Source organism: Uloborus diversus, unplaced genomic scaffold (assembly GCF_026930045.1).
Source record: "Uloborus diversus isolate 005 unplaced genomic scaffold, Udiv.v.3.1 scaffold_1281, whole genome shotgun sequence".
Classification (NCBI taxonomy): domain Eukaryota; kingdom Metazoa; phylum Arthropoda; class Arachnida; order Araneae; family Uloboridae; genus Uloborus; species Uloborus diversus.
Window position 1 is genome coordinate 9,935 of NW_026557967.1, and position 27,387 is coordinate 37,321.

At 33.4% G+C, this 27,387-nt stretch overlaps 1 protein-coding gene across 1 annotated transcript; it reads left to right on the forward strand.

The window, feature by feature from the left end:
- On the forward strand, positions 1-27,387 carry LOC129232567 (neutral alpha-glucosidase AB-like; the record flags this gene model as incomplete). Its single annotated transcript, XM_054866700.1, has 7 exons — positions 1-82; positions 2,161-2,265; positions 5,178-5,414; positions 15,337-15,510; positions 17,256-17,295; positions 26,871-26,964; positions 27,291-27,387. Coding segments are annotated over exons 1-7 (764 nt in total), but the record flags the coding sequence as incomplete, so codon positions are not given.

Below are 27,387 nucleotides of genomic sequence, written 5' to 3' on the forward strand. Positions count from 1 at the left end.
GGTTATTCGGTGGTGCTTGTTCCTTCGGCGGCAGACTTTGCCTTTCACCTTAAATTTATGTCCCCATGGCCACGTATAAATGGTTTGTAGTTATTTTACCAGAGAAACATGGTTCATTGATACTTGTTAAATGATGTAATACATTATTTCTTTGCTTTTTATGTTCGCGAGAGACTTCGAAATTGCGTTTTAGCGTTAAGTTTTATAACCTTAAAACTCTTTTGTTTGCTTCTGCGTGTGATAAAATTGTAACATTTCGTTCAGAAAAGAATGTATTACTTTAAAGTGGAAAAGAAAATTCATTTTGTTTAATATTACTTTTCGCCATCAAACATCGATCGTGCGTAGCTTTTTTGTGTTTTCATTATTCATACACGATGCTTCTCGTTATATCTCTGATTCATACTTGATTTAAATTGCTCGCATGCTTACCTTGCGTTTATTACGGTTTATTTTAACCAAGAGGTTTATGAAAAGACTTAGATGCTTTTTGTTACAGGTTATTTAAACTTCTGAAGGTCTTCGTGATTGTTGTTATAGGTCTCATTTAAAATTCTCATATAATGTATACAGTCGAGTCCCGACTTACGCGAGGGATGCGTTCCATGACACTTCGCGTAAGTCGGAATTTCGCGTTGTGGAACAAGGTATGTTTAGTAATTTTTTTTATAAGCATACCCAATTGTTTCAGACTTTGTAAAAACCCCTCATATTGTTTTAAACCATTTATTATCTATATATTGCAGTATCTTTTACAAAGAATCGACTTTTTCTGTATTTTAGAAAAAGCGTTATTATTTGACATAAAATTCTGTAATTTAGCACAAAATCAATGATTAATGGGTGAGAGAAACTTAAATTAAAGCAGTATGGGTACTTACAGTATGTACACTACAGCATTATTATAGCACTTAACACTATAGATATAGTAAATATATTTGTAATTTAAAAAATGAAGGTTTATGCAGCGCGATCAGAATGTTATCAGAATTTATTTTATCAACAATCATATGTAAAATGAAAAAAAAAGAAAAGTTAAGAATCGGAGCGGTTATTTGTATAAACTAAAGCAAAGCATGGTTTAGACTAATACAGTGGGTGAAATTCCGCTTTCATTGATGCTAAAGGGATGAAAGTCCATTCACAAAACCAATATTTAGTGTCAACGAAACCCATTCTAACTCTCTGCTGCTTTTTTCTGAAAAATTTCATGTTGCAGGCGAGTAATTTGTGTCCGCATTAAAAAAATTCATTACTCATGAAAAACTCGCGTTATAGCCATTTTGCGTAAGTCGGATCGCGTTGTAGCAGGATCCGACTGTACTATAAATTGGTGGAAAAAATGTTGCTATTGTGCATTTAACATTTTCTTATGCTCTCGAAAAGGAATTGGTTGAATTTCTGTTGGAAACATTGTAAAGAGAAAAATACTTGCTGTGAAATCATGTTAAGTGGTTGTTTCGCTGCTACTTACAATTGTATAGTTTAAATTTTGCATACATATAGTGTTTCCTAGCTCATTGCTTCCTGATGAAGGTCCCTTTCCATTTAAAGAGTGCTTACAGAAAGTTTTGTTGCTAAAAGGGCAATTGTATTTATTTTGTATTCTACATGCAATGTTGTAGTTGAAAAAAAAAAAAAAAAAAAAATGTTTGGAGAATAAGGAAGCTCAGCTTTGGGTTTAGTGATAGTCATTAAAAGAAAAGGTTTGAAACAAATTTACATTCATTCTCTTTTTGTGTCAAAAAAACAATGGTGGACATAGATGTAAAATGTTCTTAAATTTTAAGGGGGTGGAAAAAAAAATGTTCGTATATAATGTAAATGTAGTAAATAATTTGATTTAATAAACAGGTTTGAATGAAAGAAACTACATGGTCGCTCAATGCAATAATCATTCAAATAACTATCGTTTTCTGTGGTACACAAATTAAAAATTGAGGAAGTTAAATGCTAAAAAGTTTTTATATTTCTTAAGGTTGACAAGTATGACTTATGTTAACCACTGAACTACCCTGGCTCCATGACTTATGTTATTCCGTACATTAAAGAACGTTTAAATGTTGAGTAACTTTGTAGTTTTTTTAATTTTATAATTCAAAAACATAAAGCATTTGTATGGACTTACAATCCTTATTAAATAGAAAATGTTTATTTCAGGTATATTTGGATTATTCAACTTTTTATCATATTGAACATTCAAGCCTTAGTAAATTGTGTAGACAGAGGAAACTTCAAAACATGCGATCAAAGTGGTTTTTGCAAGTAAGCTTTTGTTTAATTATCACTTTAAAAAAAATTCATTTCTTACTGGATCACTTATGTTCATTTTAATATAATTATTTGAATTAAATTATGTAATATTAGGTACCTATAACTAATTTGTTGACTATTTTATATTATTGCAACAAGGTTGACTTCTGCTGATATTTTTTCAAAGAATTTTTTATTTATTAAGAGAAAATGCTATTTGAGCAAAACATAGTTGCGATGTTTTATGTTTAGAATGTGAGGGAGAGTGTCAGATAAACACGATGGATACTTTTGAACCTTGTTGTGACTATACATTAGTACCAAATGCTTTACAAAATCTTTAAAATATATTATTTGTTTTTGGTATGATATCAGGATTCAGAATATTATTTCAAATATAACATTCAAGTATGTGAATACAGTAGAAGACCGTTATAACGCGCACCTTGGGATCAGAGCTTTTGCGTTATACATGTTTTTGCGTTATATAGATCATTTCATAAATTTTGAAACTAATATTCAGAATATATCTATACATTAGCACTTCAGAATGAGTTTTATGTGCAATGAGTATTAAAGCACCAATATTACAATTAGTTATTTACAAATAAACATGTTTCACAATCAAAATCCTGCACTTCTGCTAGCTTCATGGTTTGCATAACAGTTGCATTTTCAAGAGCCATCTGGTATTTTCTGTTTACTATGAGTACTGATTTTCAATTTAAAAGCTTTGAAATAAGATGGAAAGATGAAAAACTTTCAAAATTTAATTTGCCTAACCATTTTTATGTTTGCAAAGCAAAACAGAGGGATTTTTTAAACTTTAAAACCTATTGTTTACTTCTGAAAAGTAGTGCGGTTTATAGAGAATTGCGTTATACAGGTCGGCGTTATAACGGTCTTCTACTGTACTATTAAAGGGGGAAAAAGTAAAATATGATATTTGCTTTGTCAATGCAGTTGATTAATTTCATAATAAATTGTATGACCTTTTTTCAGGGTTGGCAGGTTTTTGACAGTTTCACTAAAGATGCATCAAATACAATATTTTACCGAATAGGTGGTCAGAATTCTAACTGCATATTCAGACGAATACTGAATACCTGGTTAAAAATTTTTTTTACTGGCTATATTTTTACTTTATGCCAATTAAAAACAGAAAATGTTTATCTGTTTTGCCTTTTGTAAAATGTTAATTCATTTTTTTAATATTCTAAATTTATTTCCATTAAAAGTAATTATTAATTTAAAATTAATAAAAAATAAAAATTCATTCTATGAGCAATTTAATATATTAAATAATTTATTTGGTTTTTATTTATCTGTAATTTTACATAAATTGATAAATTCTCTTCTTGATATATGTTATATTTTATTATATTACATGTTACTATAATTATCAGATTGATAATTATAGTAACATGTAATGTTATCAATAAATAATCGTGTAGAAATGCCTGACAATCTCAGGGGTCTGGCCAGAGGAAATTTGGGTCCGTTAACAGACCCTTCTCAAAAATCCAATCAACCCAAACGGACCTTTCACAAAATTCCGTTCAACCAAAACGGACCCTTCACAAAATTCTGATAAACAAAAACGGATCTTGCAAATTGTTTATTGAAAGAGAAAATCTGAAATCAAAATAATGCATGTTTCTCGTGTATAAAACCAATATATTTTGGAACCTTTTTTAAAGTTAAATTAGAGAGTAGTAAATTTAACTTATACAAAATCTGCTAATTTTGCAAAAAAAAAAAAAAAAAAAATCTGCACTCCTGCAAGCAATAAATATACCAACTTCAAAATTATCACCATTTAGTATCTGGTGTTAATAGTGACTTAGAAAATGTTTTCATCATTTTGCCAGCTTTGCAATATTTTCGTTTCTACGTTGGTTGCAATGTGCAACTTATTTTGGGAGAAAATTATATGTATTTGATTTTTCGATGTTCATAAGGATGATTTAACTTTAACTCTTTTATTCACAGCAATGTTTTTACATCTAATATGAGAATCATATTTTATTCTTGTTTCAAGCTAACTTTGCTTTATTAAAATACAAATAAATGAAAAGTCTCTTATTTTTGTTGCAACGCTGATTTGAAATATTTAAAGCAAAATTCCATTTTCTAGTACGAGTCATAAATTAAAATGCTGAATCGATGATTTAATTTTAAAGATTTAAGAAATTAATGATATTCCTATCATAGGCCCAAAATAATTTTATCAAAAATATTTCTTTTACAAGCCGTTTTTATACTTTTGATGCCTTCACTTTGAGGATTGCGATCTCTCCTAACCTAATTTTCAGATTATTAACGGATAGCGTGCCACCCTATTCCACGGATAATCGGGAGTTTACTGTATTTACAAAACCATTCCCCATTAGAGAAACAGACTTAAAAAATTCATTTTTACAAGAACAGACTCTTAAAAAAAAATCAAATAAAAAAACCTCATTATTAGTCTTATCAGACCCAGATAAAATGTAAAACACTCTGGAAAACTTTGTGCATATGGCATTTGCATCGCTTTCTATGTATTTGGGTCTGATATTCACTTAGTAGTAGCAAAAACACCTCATTAGTAGAAGCAATTTCCTTCAGGGTCCTATTTTTTATGTATAATTTTTACTACACTGCCTATTCTGAAGTAATAATTGATTTTTTCATTTTATACTAATTCATTAACTTCTTTAAAAAAGGGAAAACAATGAGTTTAACTCGATTGCATTTTTTAAGGAAAATATAATAAATATACCAAAAGATAGCCAAACTGCAACTTTTATGCAGACTCTTTGATTCGTAAAAATAGGGCAACTTTCTATGTACTGTATAAACTCAAAGTATCAGTATTTTATGTTCAATGTTTTATATCTATTTGTTGAATTTGTAAAAATAGTTTCCAACTTTATTTCCAGGCGCCATCGCAGTATCACTCCTGGTCACTCCCCCTATTACTTGGAGATGAGCAGCTTCAAAATCTATGAAACTAGTCTTGAAGGTATTATTGTTAATTCCCAAAATGGTATCCAGCTTAAATTTGACTTAATAGTTCTGAAAGACAACTCGATGCGCTTCAAGATCAAGGAACTGAATACTATTCGACACAGATTTGAAGCGCGGGAAGCTCTCGTTGACAGGATTGAAGAATCAAAGTAAATATATATTTTTTCTTTTTTAATTGTATCTCATACTGTTAATCTTAGTTTTTGTGAAATTTCTTTTACAGTTGTAGATTACAAACATTTATTTTAAGGCATATTTTCAGGATTGAAATTATCTGTCTATGGATGGAAATCATATTGTGTTGCATGCGTGAAAGTTTTCCATCCATAGATGGATTTCTGTCTTTTACAAATTTTAGATAATAAAAGACAGAAAAATGTGATCCTCTTCTCCAATCTTCTACAAATATCTTCATTTTTATTTTAATACGCTGAACTTAGAACTTCTAATAGCTACTTAAATGTTATAATTGTTTTTGATATGGTTTCATTTGAAGTCTTAGTATATGATGGTTGTTGATTGTAATAAATTTAGCAATTTGTTAAATGTTTAAGAGTTACAGTGAAATCCCATTACAACAAACTTCAACTGAGCACACATTTTGTCTGCTGTAAGAGAATTCGTGCAATGTAATTCAAATTTAAAAAATGCTAAAAATTGATTTTATTGAAGCCGATATTTCACTGTTTAGGTATTCATGGTGGCAGGTATTCACTGTATTTAAATAATGCTCAACTTGAGTTCTCCCACCTTAGTTATTGAATATTATTTTTGCTAATGTTTTTAGATAGTTACCGAAAAATATTTTAACTTCTATCCTTTGAAAAGTTTTTTCATTTCACCCCTGGCAGAACTCATTAAGAGATACAATTTGTATTTTATTACAAAAAAACAAACAAAAAAACCCCTTATGTGTATTCAGTAAATTACCGCCCATTAGCCAGTAGTGATGGGCATAATCGAGTACTCATAATCGAATCACTCGATTATTCAAAATCATTCGAGAGCTCGATTATCATGAGTTCTCGATTATCGTATCTCGAGTTCTCGATTATCACTTTTCGAGTTCTCGAGCGATGAACTTCTCGAGTTCTCGATTATCACTTTCCGAGTTCTCGAGCGATCAACTGCTCGAGTTCTCGTTTGTCCTTTCCGAGTGCTCGAGCGATCAACTGCTCGAGTTCTCGCTTTGAACTTCTCGAGATGTTGAGTTCTCGAGATGTTGAGTTCTCGAGATGTTAAGCTCTCGAGATATTGAGTTCTCGAGATCTCAATCACTCGAGCAGTGTAATTTTTGATCGATTTGAGAATTGAATGAACCTCTCAATATAGTTGACTTCTGACAGGGGTACCCACCTTGGAAGGTGGGGATCGTGGCGCAGACTGCGCCATTGACATTTTTAGGGAGAAGGGGTGTTTTAAGGGGTATTTTTCTTATTTTTCGGGGGGCTCTGTGATATTGAGGGGGTGCGCCCTTGTCGTCAGGGGGCACCCCTGCTTCTGAAGTGATTCAATTGCAGGGGTGGATCCGTCATTTAGGGGGTCAGAGGGCTGGCTTTGAAAAGTTAATGATTTTATTTATGAATGGTCATGGTTTTTGTTGCCTTCCGAAAAGATATGCATTGAGACCCTTTAACCCTTTCCCCAGAAAAATTTGGAGTGACGGGTTGAGCTGAGGTGCCCACAGGGGAGGTGGGTCATAGCGCAGACTGCGCCATTGAAATTCTCAATGGACGTTAATCTTTTTTAGGGAATGTCCTTTTTGAGGGGGGGGGGGGAAGTGTTTTGAGGGATATTTTTTCGCTTTTTTTTGGCGGGTGGGGTGGTCTATGCGATATTGAGGGGGTGCCCTTGTCCTCAGGGCGGGTGGGCACCTCTGCTTCTGAAGAGTTTCAGTTGCAGGGGCGGATCCGTCATTTAGGGGGGTCAGAGGGCTAGCTTTGAAAAGTTAATGATGTTTCATTCGACTAGTGTTATAATTGAATGTATGCTGTCGAATGCTTGATTATCAAATGATTATTTGGGATGCTTTGGTAGTCTAATGATATGTTTGGTGGAAGTGGGCGCGCTAATAAGGTTCCAACTTGAGAGGCATTAAAATTAAAATTATATTTCAGGTAAAAAGGTGGAATACTTAAGTTGAAAACCTGAGGGAAGTCTTTCCGCTTACGTCCACCTTCGACTATACCATTAGGTAATGATACAGATGTAACAGGCAAACAACAAACGTTTTAGAGCCCAACTATACAGATTACTGCAGACACGTGTTTCGGGGTTTCAAGGAACCCTTTTTTCAACGCAAAATAGTGAGATTGTGGATGTAAGAACATTACTGGATGTCTTTAGGGACCATTCATTAATTACGTAAGGGTCCCCAGAGGGAGGGGGACTTCAAACCCATTCTCACGCAATATTTTCCAAGTTGATGTTTTACATTTGAAATTGTGCAGTCAAGTAGTTTGACGGGAATTATATATTTTATTTGCGTTTGGAAAATAAAAAAACTTATTAGGATGAGCTGTTTTTTATTTGTTTTACGAAGAATGAATCGTGTAAAACATGATAAAAGAATCGCACTATGCATAGCATGTTTTATTTTTAATAATTATCGCATCATACACAAAAAAAAAAAAAAAATGTCGAAAAAACATTCAGTCTAGATTCCAATTTTTTAGTATATATTTCATTACACAAAAAGGATTAATTTAATGATAGTGAATTTAATTTCGATTCCCAGTGATGTTAGATTCGTTATTTTATTGTTTTGAAAAACGGAATGGAATCAATCTTACCTAAGAATAGGGGGAGCGGTTTGAAAAATCTTACATACTTTTACATGGTGGGAGGGGGGTCAAAAAAATGCCAAAATCATCCTTACGTAACTAATGAATGGCTCCTTGCACGCAAAAGCTTACTATTTTGTTCAAAAAAGGGTACCTTAAAAAACTCCAAAGCACGTTTCAGCAGTACTCTGGGACACAAAACGTTTGTTATTTCATGTTACTTCTCGGCACTAAAGTATTTACTTATTCCTTAGTAAAACAAGTGATTTACTTGTGTAATTCCTTCCTATGGGTGCAAATAAGAGGGGAGGGAGGGGGGGGGAGTTTTGACGCAAACTGCGGGATTGTAATTTTTAGGGGATTTTGTCTCATTTGGTGGTATTGCTCTTGGGGAAGAGCTTCATAGGTGGTGCGCCTTCGCTCTTGGGATGGATAGATTTGGAATGATTTTAAAATACAATGAATGCTTTTCGCTTGCTTTATTCGAATGGGGATATAGTTGAATGTTTGGCGTCGAATTTTCGATAATTGAGAGATTCCTTAATAATCAAACGATATTTTTCGAACGAAAATTGTTTATTATCATATGAGCGGATTTATGGAGGGGTATGTGTTGTGTGAGTGGCGGATACAACGGGAAAATCATGGGGGTCATGTCCCGCCACCCTAAAACCGTCGACAACAGTATCCGTACACATTGTGTTCAAAACACTTCATGCATAAAATGTCAACGATGACAGTATCTTTTCATCTCATTAATTATTTTTCAAAGTAAATATTTGAACTACTACTACTTCGTTTCATTGCTCATGAAATTAATTCGCAACGTTTATTCCCAATCAGGTGCCTTATTCCTGACCGATTTGGTGCTTTTTATTGACTCCCAAACAGATTCAGACATTTTTCGTACCAAAAACGGGAATTTCGTTCATGGGGCGTGGGGGGTGGGGGCTTTCTTCAACATGAGCCCCCTCTCCCCCCAAAAAATGGTTTTCTGTATCCGGCCCTTTAGTGATCCGGTAGTGAAATCTTGAAACAAAGGGTAGAGAAACGCTTTCCATACTGTTTTGAACTTGACAATTATTAAGATCAAATATGTACAAATTTTATTAAAAAGTGAGGGATAACGATAATATGGGCGGGTCTTTGGGCGACACTAGCAGGTTTAAACTTGAGAATTGTTAAACTTAAAAATATATTGAACCAGTAAGTAACCAGTTGTGTAATTGAAAATTTAAGGTGGTCTTAGGTCTTTTTCGGATTATTGTTTCTTAGGGGGAGGGGGGGAGGGAGAAATTTTCATAAGATGCGTGCCATTGCTCACAGGGACGGACGGACACCCCTCTCATTCTCTAAAGTTTCAGAATCAAATAATAGCTTCTCAAGTGCTTTTTTTCGAATGGGGTTACTCAGAGAGCACACTTTGTTGAGATAAAGGTTTTAAAACGATTGTTAACGCTGTGACAGTCATGTTAAAACGTTTGTGGAACGTTTAAACGCAATGTGTTTAAAATGCAGTGGTGCCCATTCCCCCCCCCCCCCTGGCGATGACATTCATCTGTCAAATGCGACGGAGAACCCCCAGAACTAGAGCCCCATAAAATAAGACTAAATGCCCTCTTATAAGTTACCCTCTCCTCTTCAAAACTTCAATGGCATGGTCTGCACCATGAACCCCCCCCTCCCCCTCTGCCCTCTCAATCGTGGGGGATCCTTGTTTAATATATTGCTTGTTGTCGAATGTTCGGTTATCGAGCGTCTCGGATGATTTGAAAACCGGATACGTAATCTGCTTTTTAGAGAAAGTTGGTAATCAATTTAAACCTTTTTGAGGACCAACGCACGGAAAATCAAGCGCAGCTGTGAAACTAAGTTCCGAAATGGACCGTCGCGAGCCAAAGCATTTTCAGCAGTTTTGCCTCAACTTTACAATAAATAAATAAATAAATAAATCTCATAAAATCAGCACATCAATTGACTCCAAATTTTTAAGTTGAGTGAATAATATACTAATCAACATTTATGAAAATATATTGAAAATATAAGGAATATGACTTAAACAGAAGCGAGTAAAACAAGAAAAACATTTAAATTCAACTACGCACGCGAAAATAAATGCTACGCACAAAAGTCATAAATATCTTACGTATGGAATTTGAAAGAAAAAAAAATCTGTATAAAATGTTATTTTTATTTATAAAAATATGGGCCAAAGCGTGGAAGCTAATATTAATTCCACACGACAAACTTCCATATTTCTTTTTAATGCTCTCAGAAATATTTCAACTTTACTCCCTACACTTTTATACTGTTATTACATATTTCCCAAGTCAGCGAATGAAAAAGAAAAATAACAAAGAGCGAATCAAGAAAGAAAAAAAATAATCATGAACTTCAATGCAATTCAAGCCACACTTATAACTTTCAATGTGCCGGGAATCCCAATCTGCTGGAAAAAGCAGCCAGAAATATTTTACCCGCCCTCCACATGTATCAGTCAGATAAATATAATTCCACTATTAACAAGAACATAAAAAAAAGCAAAGCAATAAATAAGAATAAATGAGTCCTTTTGCGCAGAGAGAGCAACGATTCCCCTACTTGTTTACAATATTAACTTTGTGTTTGAGTGCCCGAAACCATTTGAAATAACCACGTGATATCTGAGAATCATTAGTTTAAATACATGACCGTTCGAATAAATCACTCAAAATGAATGTAAAAAAAAAAAAAAAAAAAAAAAAAAATTGAGAAATCAATCCGTTACAGAAATTGAAATGAAAGGGGGAGGGGGGTGATACCATTTCAATCGCTACGGGGCGCCCCCTGAGGGCTACCAACAGTCAAGGGCACATTGCCAGTTTTCTAGCCGCTACCAGTAAACCTATAAAAGTTTAAACTAGTCCGAGCCGGGTCGCCCAAATGCCGAACTCCTAGTTTCTGACAAGCTAACAGGGAATCTCGTCGAACCAGCATCCCCCAAAGATTGCGACCCCTAAATGAAGACTAAAATCTATCAAATTGACCCCCTAAAACTGCGTTTCGAACTTTTCCGGAGGGTAGGGGGGCAAGGGTGTATCTGCTCATTTTATCGGAAAACAACAAAAAAACTAGACCCACTGAAACGTAAAAACTAGACTTTTTCAAGGAATTGGGGGAGGGGGGCAGGCCGTTATTTCGAACTTTACAAGAGAGGAGGAGGGATTAAAGAGTATCCTACGAGTTGCATATTATGCCGAATAAGAGTAAGAATTTCATTTATATGAGTACAATAACTTCTAAAAGCCAGGAGGGTTCGCCCCTTATTATACCCCTAAATGATAGGCTTGATGGCCCATTCCTATTTCGTGCGCACCCCTGCCAATACAACTCGGGAATTCAACTGTTCCAAAAGTCAAAGGTATCCACCCCCCCCCCCCTTCGCAGGGCGATGGTGCACCCTCTCAAATGTTACGGAGCATCCGTCCTAGAAAGAGCTCCCCCCCCCTCCCAAAATGCGATTTAAAAAACCCTCTCAAAAAACCACTTTTATAGAAATTTCGGTTTCGCAGGCAGCGCCATGGACCCCCCACCCCCTCCCGAAAATGAGATTTAAAGAACCCTCTCAAAAACCCAGCCCTAAAAATTTTAATGGCACAGGCTGCGCCATGCCCCCACCCCACCCGAAAATTAGATAAAAAACACTCTGAAAAAACCGGCCAATGGCGCAGGCCGCATCATGCCCCCTCCCCCTTATAGTGGGGCGCCCCTGTAGCAGTCTACTCAATTCTGGAAAAGCTCAGAAAATGAACTACTTGAGTACTCGATTCAAACATCTCGAGATCTCGATTAAAAACGTCTCGAGATCTCGATTTAAAACATCTCGAGATCTCGATTTAAAAGATCTCGAGAAGTCCATTGCTCGAGTACTCGATTCAAAAGATCTCGAGAAGTCAATCGCTCGAGTACTCGATTCCAAAGATCTCGAGAAGTCAATCGCTCGAGTACTCGATTCCAAAGATCTCGAGAAGTCAATCGCTCGAGTACTCGATTCCAAAGATCTCGAGAAGTAAATCGCTTGAGTTCTCGAATTCAAAAGATCTCGATTATCAATCACTCGAGTGATCGACTTGAAAAGATCTCGATTATCAATCACTCGATTATCAGAAGTACTCGATTCCCGAGATCTCGATTATCAAAAGATCTCGATTATGCCCATCACTATTAGCCAGGGCTAAAGCAGAAATACATGAAATACACCGCCAGCTCAGTCATTTCCAGCCGAGGACTGCAGTTTTGTGCTTATTAGCACTCATCAGCCCGGCATAGGAAAGTGACTGAGCTGGAGATGGAAAATCTCTTATGGAAGCCAAGAGGGCCAAACAAACTGGTAGCTAATGAAGAATTAGCACAGACCAGCCGAGTGGCCGAAGCAATTGTTCCGTTGAACTCGAAAATTGATGGCAAGGCATGGTATATTCAGTAAATTACTGTCCATTAGCCAGGGCTAAAGCAGAGATACATGAAATACACCGCCAGCTCAGTCATTTCCAGCCAAGGACTGCAGTTTCGTGCTTATTAAAACTCATCAGCCTGGCATAGGAAAGTGACTGAGCTTCAGATGGAAAACCTCTTATGGAAGCCAAGAGGGCCAAACAAACTGGTAGCTAATGTAGAATAGCCCTGGCTAATGGGCGGTAATTTACTGAATATACCATGCTTTGCCATCAATTTTCGAGTTGAACCGAACCATTGCTTCGGTCACTCGGCTGGTCTGTGCTAATTCTACATTAGCTACCAGTTTGTTTGGCCCTCTTGGCTTCCATAAGAGGTTTTCCATCTGAAGCTCAGTCACTTTCCTATGCCAGGCTGATGAGTGCTAATAAGCACGAAACTGCAGTCCTCGGCTGGAAATGACTGAGCTGGCGGTGTATTTCATGTATTTCTGCTTTAGCCCTGGCTAATGGGCAGTAATTTACTGAATATACAATGCCTTGCCATCAATTTTTGAGTTGAACCGAACCATTGCTTCGGTCACTCGGCTGGTCTGTGCTGATTCTACATTAGCTACCAGTTTGTTTTGCCCTCTTGGCTTCCATAAGAGGGTCTAGTTTAGATATTTTTTCCAAAAAAGAAATGAAAAGAAATCTGTATGTTTTTAGATCAATTAGTGATCTGGGATGAGGATATAATATTCCTATCACACCTGTATATATTGCATAGGGACATGCTACTTCTGTCATTCATACTTCCCAGGAAGTGTCTATAGATTAGGAGCATTTAAGCAACTTCATGGCTTTTTGTCACTTCAGAATTGGATTAAAATGAATGTGACTTTATCCACATTGCTAAAGAGTAGAAATATTGTTCATCTCAATGTATTTTTAACGTTTCTCTGCATAGTATAAAATGAAGTGTCCAAAAAAGCGTCTGTGTGTTTGAACTCGCAAAACTCGAGAACTACCCGGCAGAATTCACTGGAAGTCCTGAAAAGGTTTACAGACTAGTTCAAAAAAAAAAAAAAAAACGATGAGTAGGTATTATTTAAATTCCAATTTAGGCTCGAATTCCTGAATATGGGGGTGAAAAATTACTTGCACACACATTAATATTATGTATCGTTGGGAAGTTTAGAATTTTCCATGTTCTACGCAATTTATTCCAATGCTGTAACTTAATTACGGCGGGAATTATTCGCATTTTTAACTCGAATTTTTTAAGGCTTAGCTGAAATTTAGGCACTATTTACTTCATTCCATCTATCAATAAAAAGTAAAGGAATTGTCCCACAGTTTTCTTTTTGACACCATTGGAAAATGCGACATTTTTTACTCCAGATCTATTTCGACCTAAGGTCGAAAAATTACGCTTCTGTCTCAAAAGGAAAAAAAGTTACAAGCCTTTTTAAATTAAATTAAAAAAAAACATCTCATGTCCATTCAAATTGTTAATCATTTTCTTTCGCATTTTAATTCCTTAAACTTATTTTATTTTGAGTTTTCATGGTTACGTTTTTTAAATCCATCTTTTTCGATTTAATTTCTTAAAAGTATTTTAATATCTGTCATCATTGTTTGGGAGGGAAATTTTGCACGGTGTTTTTTTTAATTATTTTATTTATTTAGGTCTGTGGAACGCACGATTTTTATTTTCAAGGTGTACCGAGCAAAGCCGGGCAATGCAGCTAGTATTGTATAAAGAAGATAATTGAGGTTTCCAGGCAATGATTTTGTGTAATGTTTCAAATTATATTAATATTGTTTTGGGTCTGTCTTATGTAAAAAACGTCGTTTGACACCTAGGTTCGGATTTTTATAAAATTTTGTATCTTTGCTAGTTTAAGTCAGGTATGAAAAATAGCACCCACTTCAGGCTATTTAGTTGGCAAATAAAAATTGTTGGCCGGAATTTATACTGAATGACTTCTAAATTTGAGTTGATATTTGTTGTCAAAATGATCTGACAAATTAAGAAACTTCGATGTTGTTGATTAGAAATAGTGAACAAGTTGGTCACATCACAAAATTGCCAACTCTCCTGATTTGTCGAGGAGACTCTCGAATGTTTATGCCTTCTCCCTGAATGAAGTAACTATCTCCTGAGTTTTTATCAAGTCAACCAGATTCCACAAAATAGGGTTTTTTCAGTGATTAGAATTTTGGAAAAAATCAAAATCCCTACATTAAACAATCACAAACACGAAAACGAAACCTTCCACACACGAATATGGAAAATGTATTTGCCTGATCATTTTTGAAACAATTTTATTTTAAGTAACCTTTTTAAAATTGCTACCTCTCAAAGTTGCAGAAAAATGTTCTCAATTTTCTCGGACTTCCTGAATTTTTACCTGCTGCAGCAAATGTTTATTATTATAAAACTAAAAAAGCTAATGCCTGCTTTTAAACATTTTTTTTTAAACTTAAAAAGTTCTAATTTTTAAACTTCCTGATTTTTGGGTTCTATACAGATCTAATTTGAGCAATCCTTTGGGAGAAAAAACATGGCTTATTTACAGGTAGTCGATAATGGAGGTGCTGTGCCACTGCTGCTGTTATAAAGAATCTACTTGATCTTCATGTGTCTCACAATGACTGCATGTAACTAACAATTTGTAGTAAATGTCAAGTATTTTTTCCTAGTTTATTCTATCACAAGCATAGGACCATTGCTCTCTTTTTTGCCCGAAAACTGATTTGAAAAGTTAATGTATGGAAAGTGTGAAAGTATTACCAGAAGGTGTTAAATGTTATGAATTATTCTAAGTTTGCAACATATTTCTAAATGTTTTATTTTTTTTCATTTACAGGTTAGAAGTAATTTCTCAAGATTCAGAGAAAATAATCCTTACATTTGGTTCTAATAAAGTTATTCTTAATGGCAGTCCTTTTAGAATTGATATTTTTTCTGGTGATCAACTCGTTATAAGTGCAAATGCTCGTGGATTAATGAAGTTTGAACATTATCGTCCAAAATCTAATCCGTAAGAAAATTACTTTTCTTTTTTTGGATCATGTTTGTGGAATTTTATTTGTCATTAAAAATGGTTTTAGTTTTGTAGCTGATATTTTTTAAAAATGTTATTAGTTTCTTTAAAAAATCATGTTTTTCAGCATCTGTGGTGACTGATAGAAACAGGTTGTGAAACAGTATGATAGGGAACAGGATTTTGTGTCGAGGAAAAATATTTGGAGAAAAGAAATAAATAAAATAAAAACTTATCTAAAAGTGAATTTATGCCGCAAAATAGTATTTGATTTGGGATTGACACAGAAAACTAATCAGCACTAATTCCTGTCAATTCTCATTTATTGAATTTATATTGTTCAATACTTGAGTTCCGAGTATTTTGCCTCTTATATTTCTTGCTTTTGGATTTTTTAAAAATAAATTTCTGGATATAATGAAAGTTCTAACCTTTATGCAAAAAAAAAAAAAAAAAAAGAAAGACACATTTAAGGTTTAAAGTTCAAATTGCAGTAAAAATTACAAGGAAGTAGTTTTGTGGGGAAAATAAAGCAAAACATTTGTTGCATGAATTAACATCCATAAATTCTTTTCTTTTATTTTATAAGGGTTTTTTTTTTTTTTTTTTTTTTTTTGAAGTGTAAAAGCAAACTTGTAACCCTGAAACTTGGTTTCTGCAATTTTTATTGCCATTTGTGCATTTTAACATGTTTTTAAATATTCAGATATTTAAAGAAATAAAGTGATCAATATTTAAAAACATTATTCATGTTTCCATGTGCTTTTAGCATTTGCAGGCAAAGATCTTTTAATGCCATTTTATAGTTGGATAAAAAAATATCATTATTCAAAAACTATTATAATTTTGTAACTTAAAATGAAAATTTTTGCACGCTAAGCTGATATTACAGAATAAAAATTAATATCTATTTTATGGGGCTAAATTTTGTTGCTTATAATATTAAAAAAGCAGTTTTTAAAATTTTTTTTTATTTTGTAAACTGATTCTTTTGAATCATTAAAATAATAATAATAATAATATTTTTTTTGAAAACCTAGATATTTACTGATTTAAGTTTTTGAACCACTGTTCAAGCCAGACGTAAATTGGGTTCGCTTTAGGACCCTTTCACAAAATTTAGTGTCTTAAAATTGTACCTTTTACAGAATTTTGTTTTAAGCGTCTTTTTAGCTTGATAAACTCATCTAAAAACAAAACATATGTAAATAAATTCTCTTATTTTCCAAAATTTTAAAACCATTTGCAGAAAAGATCTTCTGCAAGTGGTTTATTATTATTATTATTTTTGTGATAATTAAAATGCTCCTTATGATATAATGATTTAATTTTTTGGAAAAAATAAAGAAAATTCACAAACCTGGTTTTTGCTTGTGGCAAATAGAGACACAAGAAAGAAAACTTGAATCAACCCTGTTAAACAAAAAATTCTTATAATTGTATATGTTGTGAAATTTCTGAAAATTTAGTTTCTGTTTGCTGAATAATTATGTTAGTTAATAAAGTAGTTAAGTAGAATAGCTATTACTTTGCGAACAGTAGTCTAAATTTTAAATATTTATGTATTGTTTTTTTCTATTAACTTAGGATTCTTCATTTTATTTCTTCAGTTTTTTTAGAAGTTTCCAACTATTTTTTAGTTATGTAAGTGCTTGAAGGGATCTTATATTATTTGAAAAGTTTGCATGTTTATTTAATATTTTCAAGTTCAGTACATTATCATGCATTTCTCTTTTGTACAGGAAACCAACTGAAGAAGGAGAAGAGCAGAATGAAATACAAGTAATTAAGATACTTTTTAGTTTATTTGGTTCGAGAATATTTGTACGTATAAAGTATATGAAATCTGATCTTACATTAAATATTTCTTGTTTATGGAACAGTAGGATATCAAAATACTAAACAGCTTCTAATTAGCATTGGATTTGACTTCTGGTGATTGATTTCACCCCTGCTAAATGTTTCGTCTTCAACTGATCAGCAAAAAAAAAAAAAAAAAAATTACTCTGCAATTTAAAGCTAATTTTTCACTAGGGAACTCTGCTAACGCTCACAAAACCCCGAAAATTGCTTCACAATCTTATTTGATTCGCAAAGATTTAAATCGTCAATAAGAAAAATACAGTTTAAAAACACATTATGAGCTCTCTTTGGATCGAAAAGCACCCCTTCCCCTGGTTTCAAAATAACTTGTACCAACTTGCAGAGCCGTAAGGGCTAAGGGGCTTCTAAACATTGCAAAAGTGCGGTTTTGTGCATTTGAAAAGTCGCATTCATATTCGTGGTCTCTAGTAACATATTTTGCTCTGTAGCTCGGAGCTTGAATTGAGTTGAACCTAAGATTTTCGGTTAAAATCGAAATGCTTAAAGTTTGTGAATAAGAAAGAAGAAGAAAGCAAATTGAAAACATGTAACTATGACAACGCCAAATAAAACATTAATAATTTTAATGGAGATATTATTCTAACTTGCTTTTTAAGACTTGTAACTTTTTTCCTTCAGAGATAGAAGCTTAGTTTTTCGACCATAGGTCGAGTTAGATCTGGAGTTAAAAAAATCAGCTCTTTCCAGTGGAGTCAAAAAGAAAACTGTGGGACAATTATTCACTTTTTACTGATAGATTTAATGAAGAAAGTAACGCCTAAATTTTAGCTAAGCCTAAAAAATTTCGAGCTAAAAACGCTAATAACTCCCGCCGTATTTAAGGTAGAGCATTGAAACAAATTGCGTATCACGGGGGAAATTCTACTCTTTCCAACCATATATAATATCAATATGTTAAAATTATTTTTCACCCCTTTAATGGGCAATAATAGCCAATTTAGGCAAAATTTAAGCTTGAAAAATTAATTACAAAAAAAACTAATTTGAATTAAAAGAAACAAAACCCCAAGTGCACATCCGCTGGGCTCGAAGTAGTTTCGTACAAAATTTCAAGGCTGTAGGTGCTATGGGGTCTCCTAGACGCTGGCCTGCCACAGACTTCCTTCTAGAATTTCTTTGAAACCTTACTTTTATTTACTATAAAGAGACTAGCTCACTTGAGAATGTTTTTTACTTTAAAAAATTAAATTCAACAGAATTATGCGACTACACTTTCAAAACAATTGCTCATAAATTTCCTGTCATTTTTACGTACAAAACCTGTGGTGCAGTCTTAAAATTTTTAGAGGGGGGAAAATGCTGTCATGCTTAAAAATCTAGATACTTTTTTCATGACTAATGGTAATACCTAGACATATAGCTAGGATTTTATTCAAGGCATGAAAACACTTGATGTTTTTTTTGAGAAGTGAAATTTATTTTGGAAGAGTGAAATATATAAAAACCATAGTGATCAATTCCTTAAAATAAAGATGAACATTTGCGATTTATAAAAAATCATTCCCTTCCAATTGCTTCTCCCCACCCTTTTCGCAGTGCTAAATTTTTATTTAGAATACAAAGCATAAAAATAAGCTTGACTAAATTTTTGATGCTTATTTCATGTTTTCAATTAGTGAAATACATATGTAAAGGCGTTAAAATATCCTTTTTCAGACGACTTTTAGCAGAAACAGCGATGCTGCGACCCCCTTCATAGCTTCTTTATGAAGTCTGCTTCTGAATTGAAAAGATTTTTTGTTGTTTCTTTGGCTTTCTAAACAAATCTGTTAAATTTAAAGTAGAAACAGGGTGGTAACTCAGGTGGGTATTCTCAGGGATATTTTAATTTCTGGATTAAATAATGAATTATGTGGTGATATAAGTCTTTTCCTTATATCAGGGAAAATTATTATTTTCTGTCACCAAATCAGTTAGTTTTGATAGTTTTCTTTGTTGAAATTTTCTTCCATTGAGCAAAACAAAAGAAATTTTTTCCCCAACAAACCACTATAATTGAAAAACTAAATGGGACAAAATAGCCTAGTATTTTTATGTGCTGTACTTTATGTTATCTACTGTTCAGGAAATAGTAAGTTGTTTGAGAAACCTTAGCAATCAATTTTAGCAAATGTTCAAAGATTAATACTCAACTAGCCTGCGTGCCCGGCGTTGCACAGGCTACTTAAAAAATGAAAGAGCTGTTCAATTGATGTTTTTGTATTATTCTGACATCAGTTTCTAAAGCGCTAAGGAGTAAATAATTACGCGTAATGCAAGGTTTGCAAAACACCAGTAGAGCATATTTTTGGCAAAAACCTCTTTAACGTTAACCATATTTATCAATAATACAAGTTATGAGTATTTTCAATTAGCACAAAAGATGAAAATATATGCATTCTCAACTATAATATGTGCTCACTTTAAACTGAATTAAATCTGATAGAATATATCTGAAATATTTATGTACAATTACAATCAGCTTTTTACATAAAATGACACACACTTTTTTGTTGATTACGTGAAACTAAAGCACCAAGACTTATTAAATAGCAGTAAGCATTAATTTAATATCAAGCCATCAGATTCCAATTAAGCTTTAGTTAAAATCCTTAAAAACAATATTTTTTGTTCAACTCTGTTTCACTTAAAGAAATCCAAACAATCTTAATTTAACGTGCTCTTTTAACGATACAAACTGTATTGCAAAAATCGAAACAGGAAGGAAAAAGAGATTTATTACAATTCAAAAACTCACCCATGTGACGGAAAAAAGTCCAACAAAATAAACATAATTAGTCGCACATCCTAAATGTACCGAAATATGAGGCCGGTGAATGATAAACTTACGCTTCTATCAATAAACATTACTAAAGAAACATTTTTCATATGCTGCAAAGAGTTAAGAACGTTGAATGTGAAAAAATAAGAAAGGACAGACGATAAATGTCCGAATAGAGCAACCAATTTTAAACTAATTAAAAATGAAATTCTAGATGGAAACGTTGTTTTAAGATTTGGACAGCAGCCAAAAAAAATCCCTTTTGACACAATTATTAGAATTTTATTTGCTCAACCATATGCAAAATGGCAACAGGAAAGAAATAAAAATTCCTGAATAGCGTTATGTTAATTAACATTTTAATTAATATCTCTGCTAATTAAAGTCATACAATTATGAGATTGGTCCTATTGTTTTCTTTGGAAAATTTCGAATTGATCGGTATCTCGTTTGACTTCCGATTTGCAGTGGTTCTCGAGAAGATAGATCTTCAGACAGACAGACGCGAACAGATTTTAATATTATAGTGGATTACAGTAGGAGAAACCATTTAAGTACAGTATAAAACTTGCAAAAAAAAAAAAAAAAAACTGACACATATTTTAGGGTTGCAAGCAGGCTTGGAGTTGATTACGAGAAAATGTAATCGATTACGATTATGATTACCAGCTCGAAAAATAGGAGATTACAATTATGATTACGATTATAATCCTCTGCCAAAACGTAATTACGATTACAGAAACGATTAGATTATGTCAAAAATGTAATCTATTACAATTACGATGTGCCGATTACGATTTTGATTACGATTACAGACTCGTGAGAGGAAAATACATGCACACATATACTATATTATTCTCATTATTATTTTGCGGCAACAATGTCATAGTTAAAAAATTATGATTTTTGATTGTGCTTTTAAATGCTACATAACTATTTTGACCATATATCCTGCACAGGTAATTAGGTGTCCCATATCCAAATGACTTGCCACATTATAATGCATTTTGTACATGATTTAAATTTTCATTATTATTTTTCATACAACCAATACAGTTTCTAAAATTTATGTACTATATTTCTACATTCTATTCTCTACAATTTGCTATAATATTATTTAATTCAACCTATTTTTGAAAAAAAAAACCCTATGTATTTAATTTTGCAAAACATGCATAGTATTAAAATATATTCAAATAGTATAAATAAATGATAGGAAAATAAATGTTCAAAATAAATACTGCAATCAAGACAATTTTTTATTGCATTTTAATAATACCAATGCTTTAAATGTATCATGTTTCATCCTCATTCTCTGTGAGGTATAAAACTTTCAGGCAATACTGAATAACCGCTCAACAGGTTCAGATGATGCACAAATTGAAAAGTACTTGGGAGCAATTTTGCTCAGTAATGGGTATACATGAATATTGGATCCCCAGTATTATAGGGGATCAATATTATGCCCATTTGGTACGCTAGTTTCATACGCATTTATTTCGCTTTCGATTTTCTCCTGTATTAAAGAATTATTATTATTGTAAGTGCTGGCTGGTTTTTCTAAAAATGCGAACAATTTCCCTTTTTTTTTGCAGGCTGTTTTGGTGACACATCTTTTGTGTCCTTATCTTCTGATTCAGTGCAAATGTTATGACAGTCTTTGTTAGACATTATTTCTTCCTCGATAATTTCTTTTATTTTATTTTTTGTGCTTGAATTGTACCAGTTGCATTTGAGCCTTGGGTCTAAAAATGAAGCCACTTGAAATGCTTCCGATTCTTCATAGTGACTCATTCTAGAACAGAGGTTCCCAACCGGTGGTTCGTGAACCCCCAGGGGTTCGCGAGGTGAAGGAAGGGGGTTCGCGAAAATTTCGATGCAATGGTGGATTTTTCCTAGCTTGGTAAAAAATTATAAAATATTCAATTTGCACACATAGTTACTAATTTTTTTTTTTTAATTTGAAAACGCGCCAGACTGTTGTATTAAGCTCAAAAAAAAAAAAAAAATCTTTCAGCGGTTTTATAATCTTGGTTAAAAAGAAATTCTCATTTTTTTTTTTTTTTTTGATAGACAACAAAAAGAGATATCCTTCCTTCTTTATTGCGAGGCGCCATGCAGAAACGTTGTATTAAGCTGTGGCGGGGATCACGATGACCTTAAAAAGGCGCCATCGCGTGGAGTCAATCAAACAATATACATAATATACATATGTCGAAAAAAATAAAGAATTCTCAAACAATGCATCATAGGGGTATTATTTCTAATCTGGTTGAAATATAACTCGGGAATTTCCGTCGAATTCAGTCATCGAATAGCAGACATGACAGCAAAAGGCTCCAAACTTCTTTCGAATCAACACAGGATATTGAAATAGATAGCTGTAATGAACTGCCGCCTCCCCCGACTAAACAGAAAAGTGAACTAGGGGAGAAAAAAGGAAAAAGGCGAAAATATGACAGTGACTATTTACAAATGGGCTTTTATTTTACTGGAGAAGAGTCTGAACGTAGACCGCTTTGTCTTCTCTGCAACGAAGTTCTAGCGAACAGCAGTTTGAAACCGTCACTTCTGAGAAGACACCTCGAAACAAAGCATCCGACACACAAGGACAAACCTATCGAATATTTTAAAAGAAAATTGGAATATAATAAAAAGTGTAGCGTCTCTACGTTCCTGTTAGAATCCAACGAAGATAGTAAAATGGCCCTTGAAGCTTCATATCGAGTCAGTTATAGAATTGCAAGATCTGGACAGCCACATACAATTGCAGAAAATTTAATTGGACCGTGTGCTAAAGATATTGCTAAGTGTATGCTGGGAGAAAAGTCAGCAAAAAAAATTGACCTGGTTCCGCTATCAAACAACAAAGCATCACACAGAATTATTGATTTGGCAAGTAATGTGGAGAAAGAACTTGTGAATAGAATAAAAGAGAATAATTTTGCGATCCAGCTTGATGAGTCGACTGATGTAGCAAACGCTGCAATATTACTTGTCTATGTTAGGTATATTTTTAATGATACAATTAAAGAAGATGTACTATTTGCAAAACCTTTGAAAACCAACACAACTGGAGAAGCAATTTTCGAACTGGTCAACAGTTACTTTGAAGAAAATGGAATAGATTGGTCTTTGTGTGTGGGTGTGTGCACGGATGGTGCAAAATCAATGACAGGAAAATTTGTTGGCTTTGTGGTGCGAGTAAAGAAGATCAACGAGAAAATTGAATGGACTCATTGCTGCACTCATAGACAAGCATTAGCATGTAAGCGTATTCCCGCAGAATTATCCGCTACTTTAAATGATGCGGTAAAAATTGTAAATTGCATAAAATCACGTGCCACAAACTGCCGTCTATTTCACGCGCTTTGTGAGGAATTGGGAAGCCTTCATGTTACTTTACTTCTTCACACAGAAGTTAGATGGCTTTCCCGTGGCAAAATTTTGACACGCTTATTTGAATTGAAGTCAGAAGTCCAAGCATTTTTTGTTGATCATCCATTTCACTTGTCCACTTGCATATTCGATCCTCTTTGGATGCAAAGACTTGCATATTTAGCTGACATCTTTTCAAAATTAAATGAATTAAATCTATCCTTGCAAGGTGCAGTTGTTAATATTTTCGTTGTATATGATAAAATTGAAGCTATGGTAAAAAAATTGAATTTCTGGATCCAATGCCTGGAAATGGGCGAGTTTTTTTGTTTCACTTCTCTTAGTAGTTTTTTATCAGAAAACTCAATGAAACTTGATGAAAGCGTTAAAAGAAATGTATGTGAACATCTGCAACATCTTGAACTAACTTTTGACGAGTATTTTCCTAATAGGGGTAACGTCCCTCTCTCAAACGCAATCCTTTTGAAGGAAATCCATGCTTAGAGAATACCCTGACATTACCTGAAAAGGAAATGCTCATCGAGTTATCCTGTGATAATTCATTGAAAACTACCTTTAAAGAGCTCTCGTTAATTGACTTCTGGCTCAGTGTAAGAAATGACAATACCGTTTTGTCCAAAAAATTATTACCAAAATTATTACCCGAATTTTATTACCATTTTGTACAACATATCTGTGCGAGAAAGGATTTTCCTCCTATACTTATCTCAAAGATAAATACCGAAGCAGATTGAATGCAGAGCCTGATTTAAGACTCAAACTGTCAGACATTGAACCAAACTTTCAGTTTCTTTGTTCCGTCAAACAGCCACAAATATCGCATTAAGGATTTTTTCCCCAATTTAAAGTATGCTTAAAAAAAACAGTTGCTTTATAAAACTTCTTGTTTATAATTTTTCTTGTAGATGTAGTTTTAACTTTTTATTAATGTTTGCACTTAATGATATTTTACAATTATATTTTTGTTTATTGCAATCAAATGCTGCAAAAAATGGAAAGCAAACATGCTGTTTTTTTATTGTTTCTTACATGTTACTAATTTCAACATCAGGGGGTTCGCGAACTTTTTTGCCTGTTCCAAGGGGTTCGCAAAGAGAAAAAGGTTGGGAACCGCCGTTCTAGAAGTTAGTGCTGACAACAGTTTTTTTACTGTCGTATTACAGTATTGCAAATTTTTGGTCAGGAGGTCCTCAAGATAGTGCTTGAACACTCTTAAAGCAATATAATTGTAAAGCACTTTAAAAAGTAAAAATGAGTATAATAAATTTTGCTATGATTTCCAGGCATTATTTTTTCCCCCACATGCATAAGCATTTTATAATGATATTTTTCAAAAGCAAATGCTTTTACAAAGGTTAAAACAAATGTTTTTAAATTCTTTAAATGCAAACTTTTTTCTCTTAAATACCTATTAAAAAGTATCAGCATTGAAATATAAAGCATTAATTTAAGATTAAATTAGATGTGAAAATATTTTGAAAAATCACTTACCAGTGTGATGTCATCACAAAAATCAAAGAAACGCTAAGATAGTGCGTGTGAATGAGCACTGAAGTGCAAATCCAAATTCGCTCTTCTTTTGACAAAATTCCTCCTCTTCCGCCAATGAAAGTAAAAAAAAAAAAAACACCAAAGGCATAAAACTGTTTTTTTAGAACTTTGTCAAAACGAAAACGTGCTTGTACGGCACTGTTGATATTGTTCTCTTTCCGAGGCGGTAGCTCCGCTTGTTTGTCTGTCCTTCACAGATGAAAAGGAAAATTGATGACCAATCCAACTTGGGGACGCGTTCCTGTCAATGACACCTACAGGGTACAAAACCCACTAAGATGCGGCATGTTTATGACCCTTCGCCAACGAGCCCTTTTAACAGCAGGGCCTAAAGGCTCTGCTGTCTAGTCCTTTGTACGTTTCTATTGAAGTCTTATCTTTTCCTCAGTCCAGATCCCATCGTCTGCATAGCATTGTAGAAACGCAACTTGAAAGTTTTCACTTTCAGCAAGTTGGGATTACACGATTACGGAACAAAATTACGATTATCTAAACTTAGATTACTATTATGATTATGCAAGAAACACTTGATTAAAATTACGATTACAAGATTACGAGTGTCCCATTTACAGATTATGATTATGATTACAATTACACAAAAATGTAATCGATTACGCAGATTACGATTACGTAATCGGCGATTACTCCAAGCCTGGTTGCAAGGATTTATCCCTTTTCTGTGTTAAGAGAGGAGTTTAAGGATAAAAGACCCCAGTTCATTGAAACATTGCTTGTTGCCCCTAGTCGAATGTTTTTTATCAATTACTTCCTCTTTTTGCTTTGCTAAAAAGGTTCTTTGTAATCTAAAAATGAGTCCGCAGTTATTTTTGCAAATTTTGTGCTGCATTAATTGTTGTTATTCTTTACATCTGTGTGAAAATCACGATTGCAAAATCAGGGAAAATTTTGGAGCTCATTCTGGGAGTTATCAGGGAACTTTATTTCCCAGATTTTGTTACCACCATGTAGAAAAAGGAACTTTAAAATGAAACAGATAGAAAACTAGCTGTGAGGTTAAAAAGTTTTGTTCTGACAACTGGCTACCTGTTCCTCTGTTTTCTCTTTTATATTGCAGCTTTTCAGTAATTTTAAAATTTAGCACTATTTCTAGGCATTTATCTTGCTCAAAATTTTCTGGTTTACCTTGCGCAATATTTTTTGGTTTTAACACAGACTTAAAAATCTACGTTGCAGACTGCTGAACAAATTCTGCTTCTGGGATTAGATGTTTAACAAAAACTCAGTCAACAAAAACTTCTAACAAATACTTGAAGATTATAAAGTTCTTCAACGTTTTATCAAGCTCTTTCAACGTTTAATTGATAGGTAGTAATAGTTTTGTTACTAAAATTTTACCTGTGATTTGAAAGGTATCTTAACAGTTTGAAATAAGTGCTTATTTTTTCAAGACTTTAAAATGTTCTTAAAAATCCAAATATGTCTGCTAAATTCAGAATTGTTTGCTCTTAATTCATTGAATGTTAAATGATAGTTAGTCTTTAAACATTCTGTTATCAGTGCCAATCAAGATTTTTGAATTTGTTTTTATTCTAAGTAACACAACTTGATATAAAAGCTCAACATTTTTTTTGCATGGGCTCAGTTTTTGACTTGAAATCTGAAGATCGATCTGCTAGTTACATACTGAGCCTGGACTTTGCGGACTGCTGATGCTTAGTCCAATTTCTTTTTTGTTATTGTAAAAAAAGAAATATGAAAACTTTCATCAGGTTTTTGATATTTTCCCATTGCCTTGTTTTAGCAGCAGCAGCCTCCAGTACCCCCTGAAGAAGAACAGTTTAAAGATACACTATGGGAGGAGACATTCAAAGGGCATACAGATTCTAAACCATATGGTATGTATGTTAAAAATATTTGTGCCCGCTGTGTTAATTTACTAGTGTTAAAACTACTTAAAAGGATGTTTAAGAATGTATGATATAAATTAAGCTTCAACTTTTTCTAAAAACTATTTATTCCTTGAATGCGAAATTTTAGCTGGAAATGTTCTAAGACTTTGACATTATTAAAAAATATTAATTTCAAAACTAGTTTTATTTTATGGTAAATTTTTTTTTTCATTAATCACTGAAATTAACATTTAACAAGTTTTTATTTTTGTATTCGCGTGCATCTTTCCCCTAAAATTGCAGTTGAATTTAAAAAACTGATTTAAATTTAGGTCCTTCTTCGGTTGGAATGGATTTTTCATTCGTTGGATTCAAGCATGTTTATGGCATACCAGAACATGCTGATGTTTTCCCCTTAAGAACAACCAA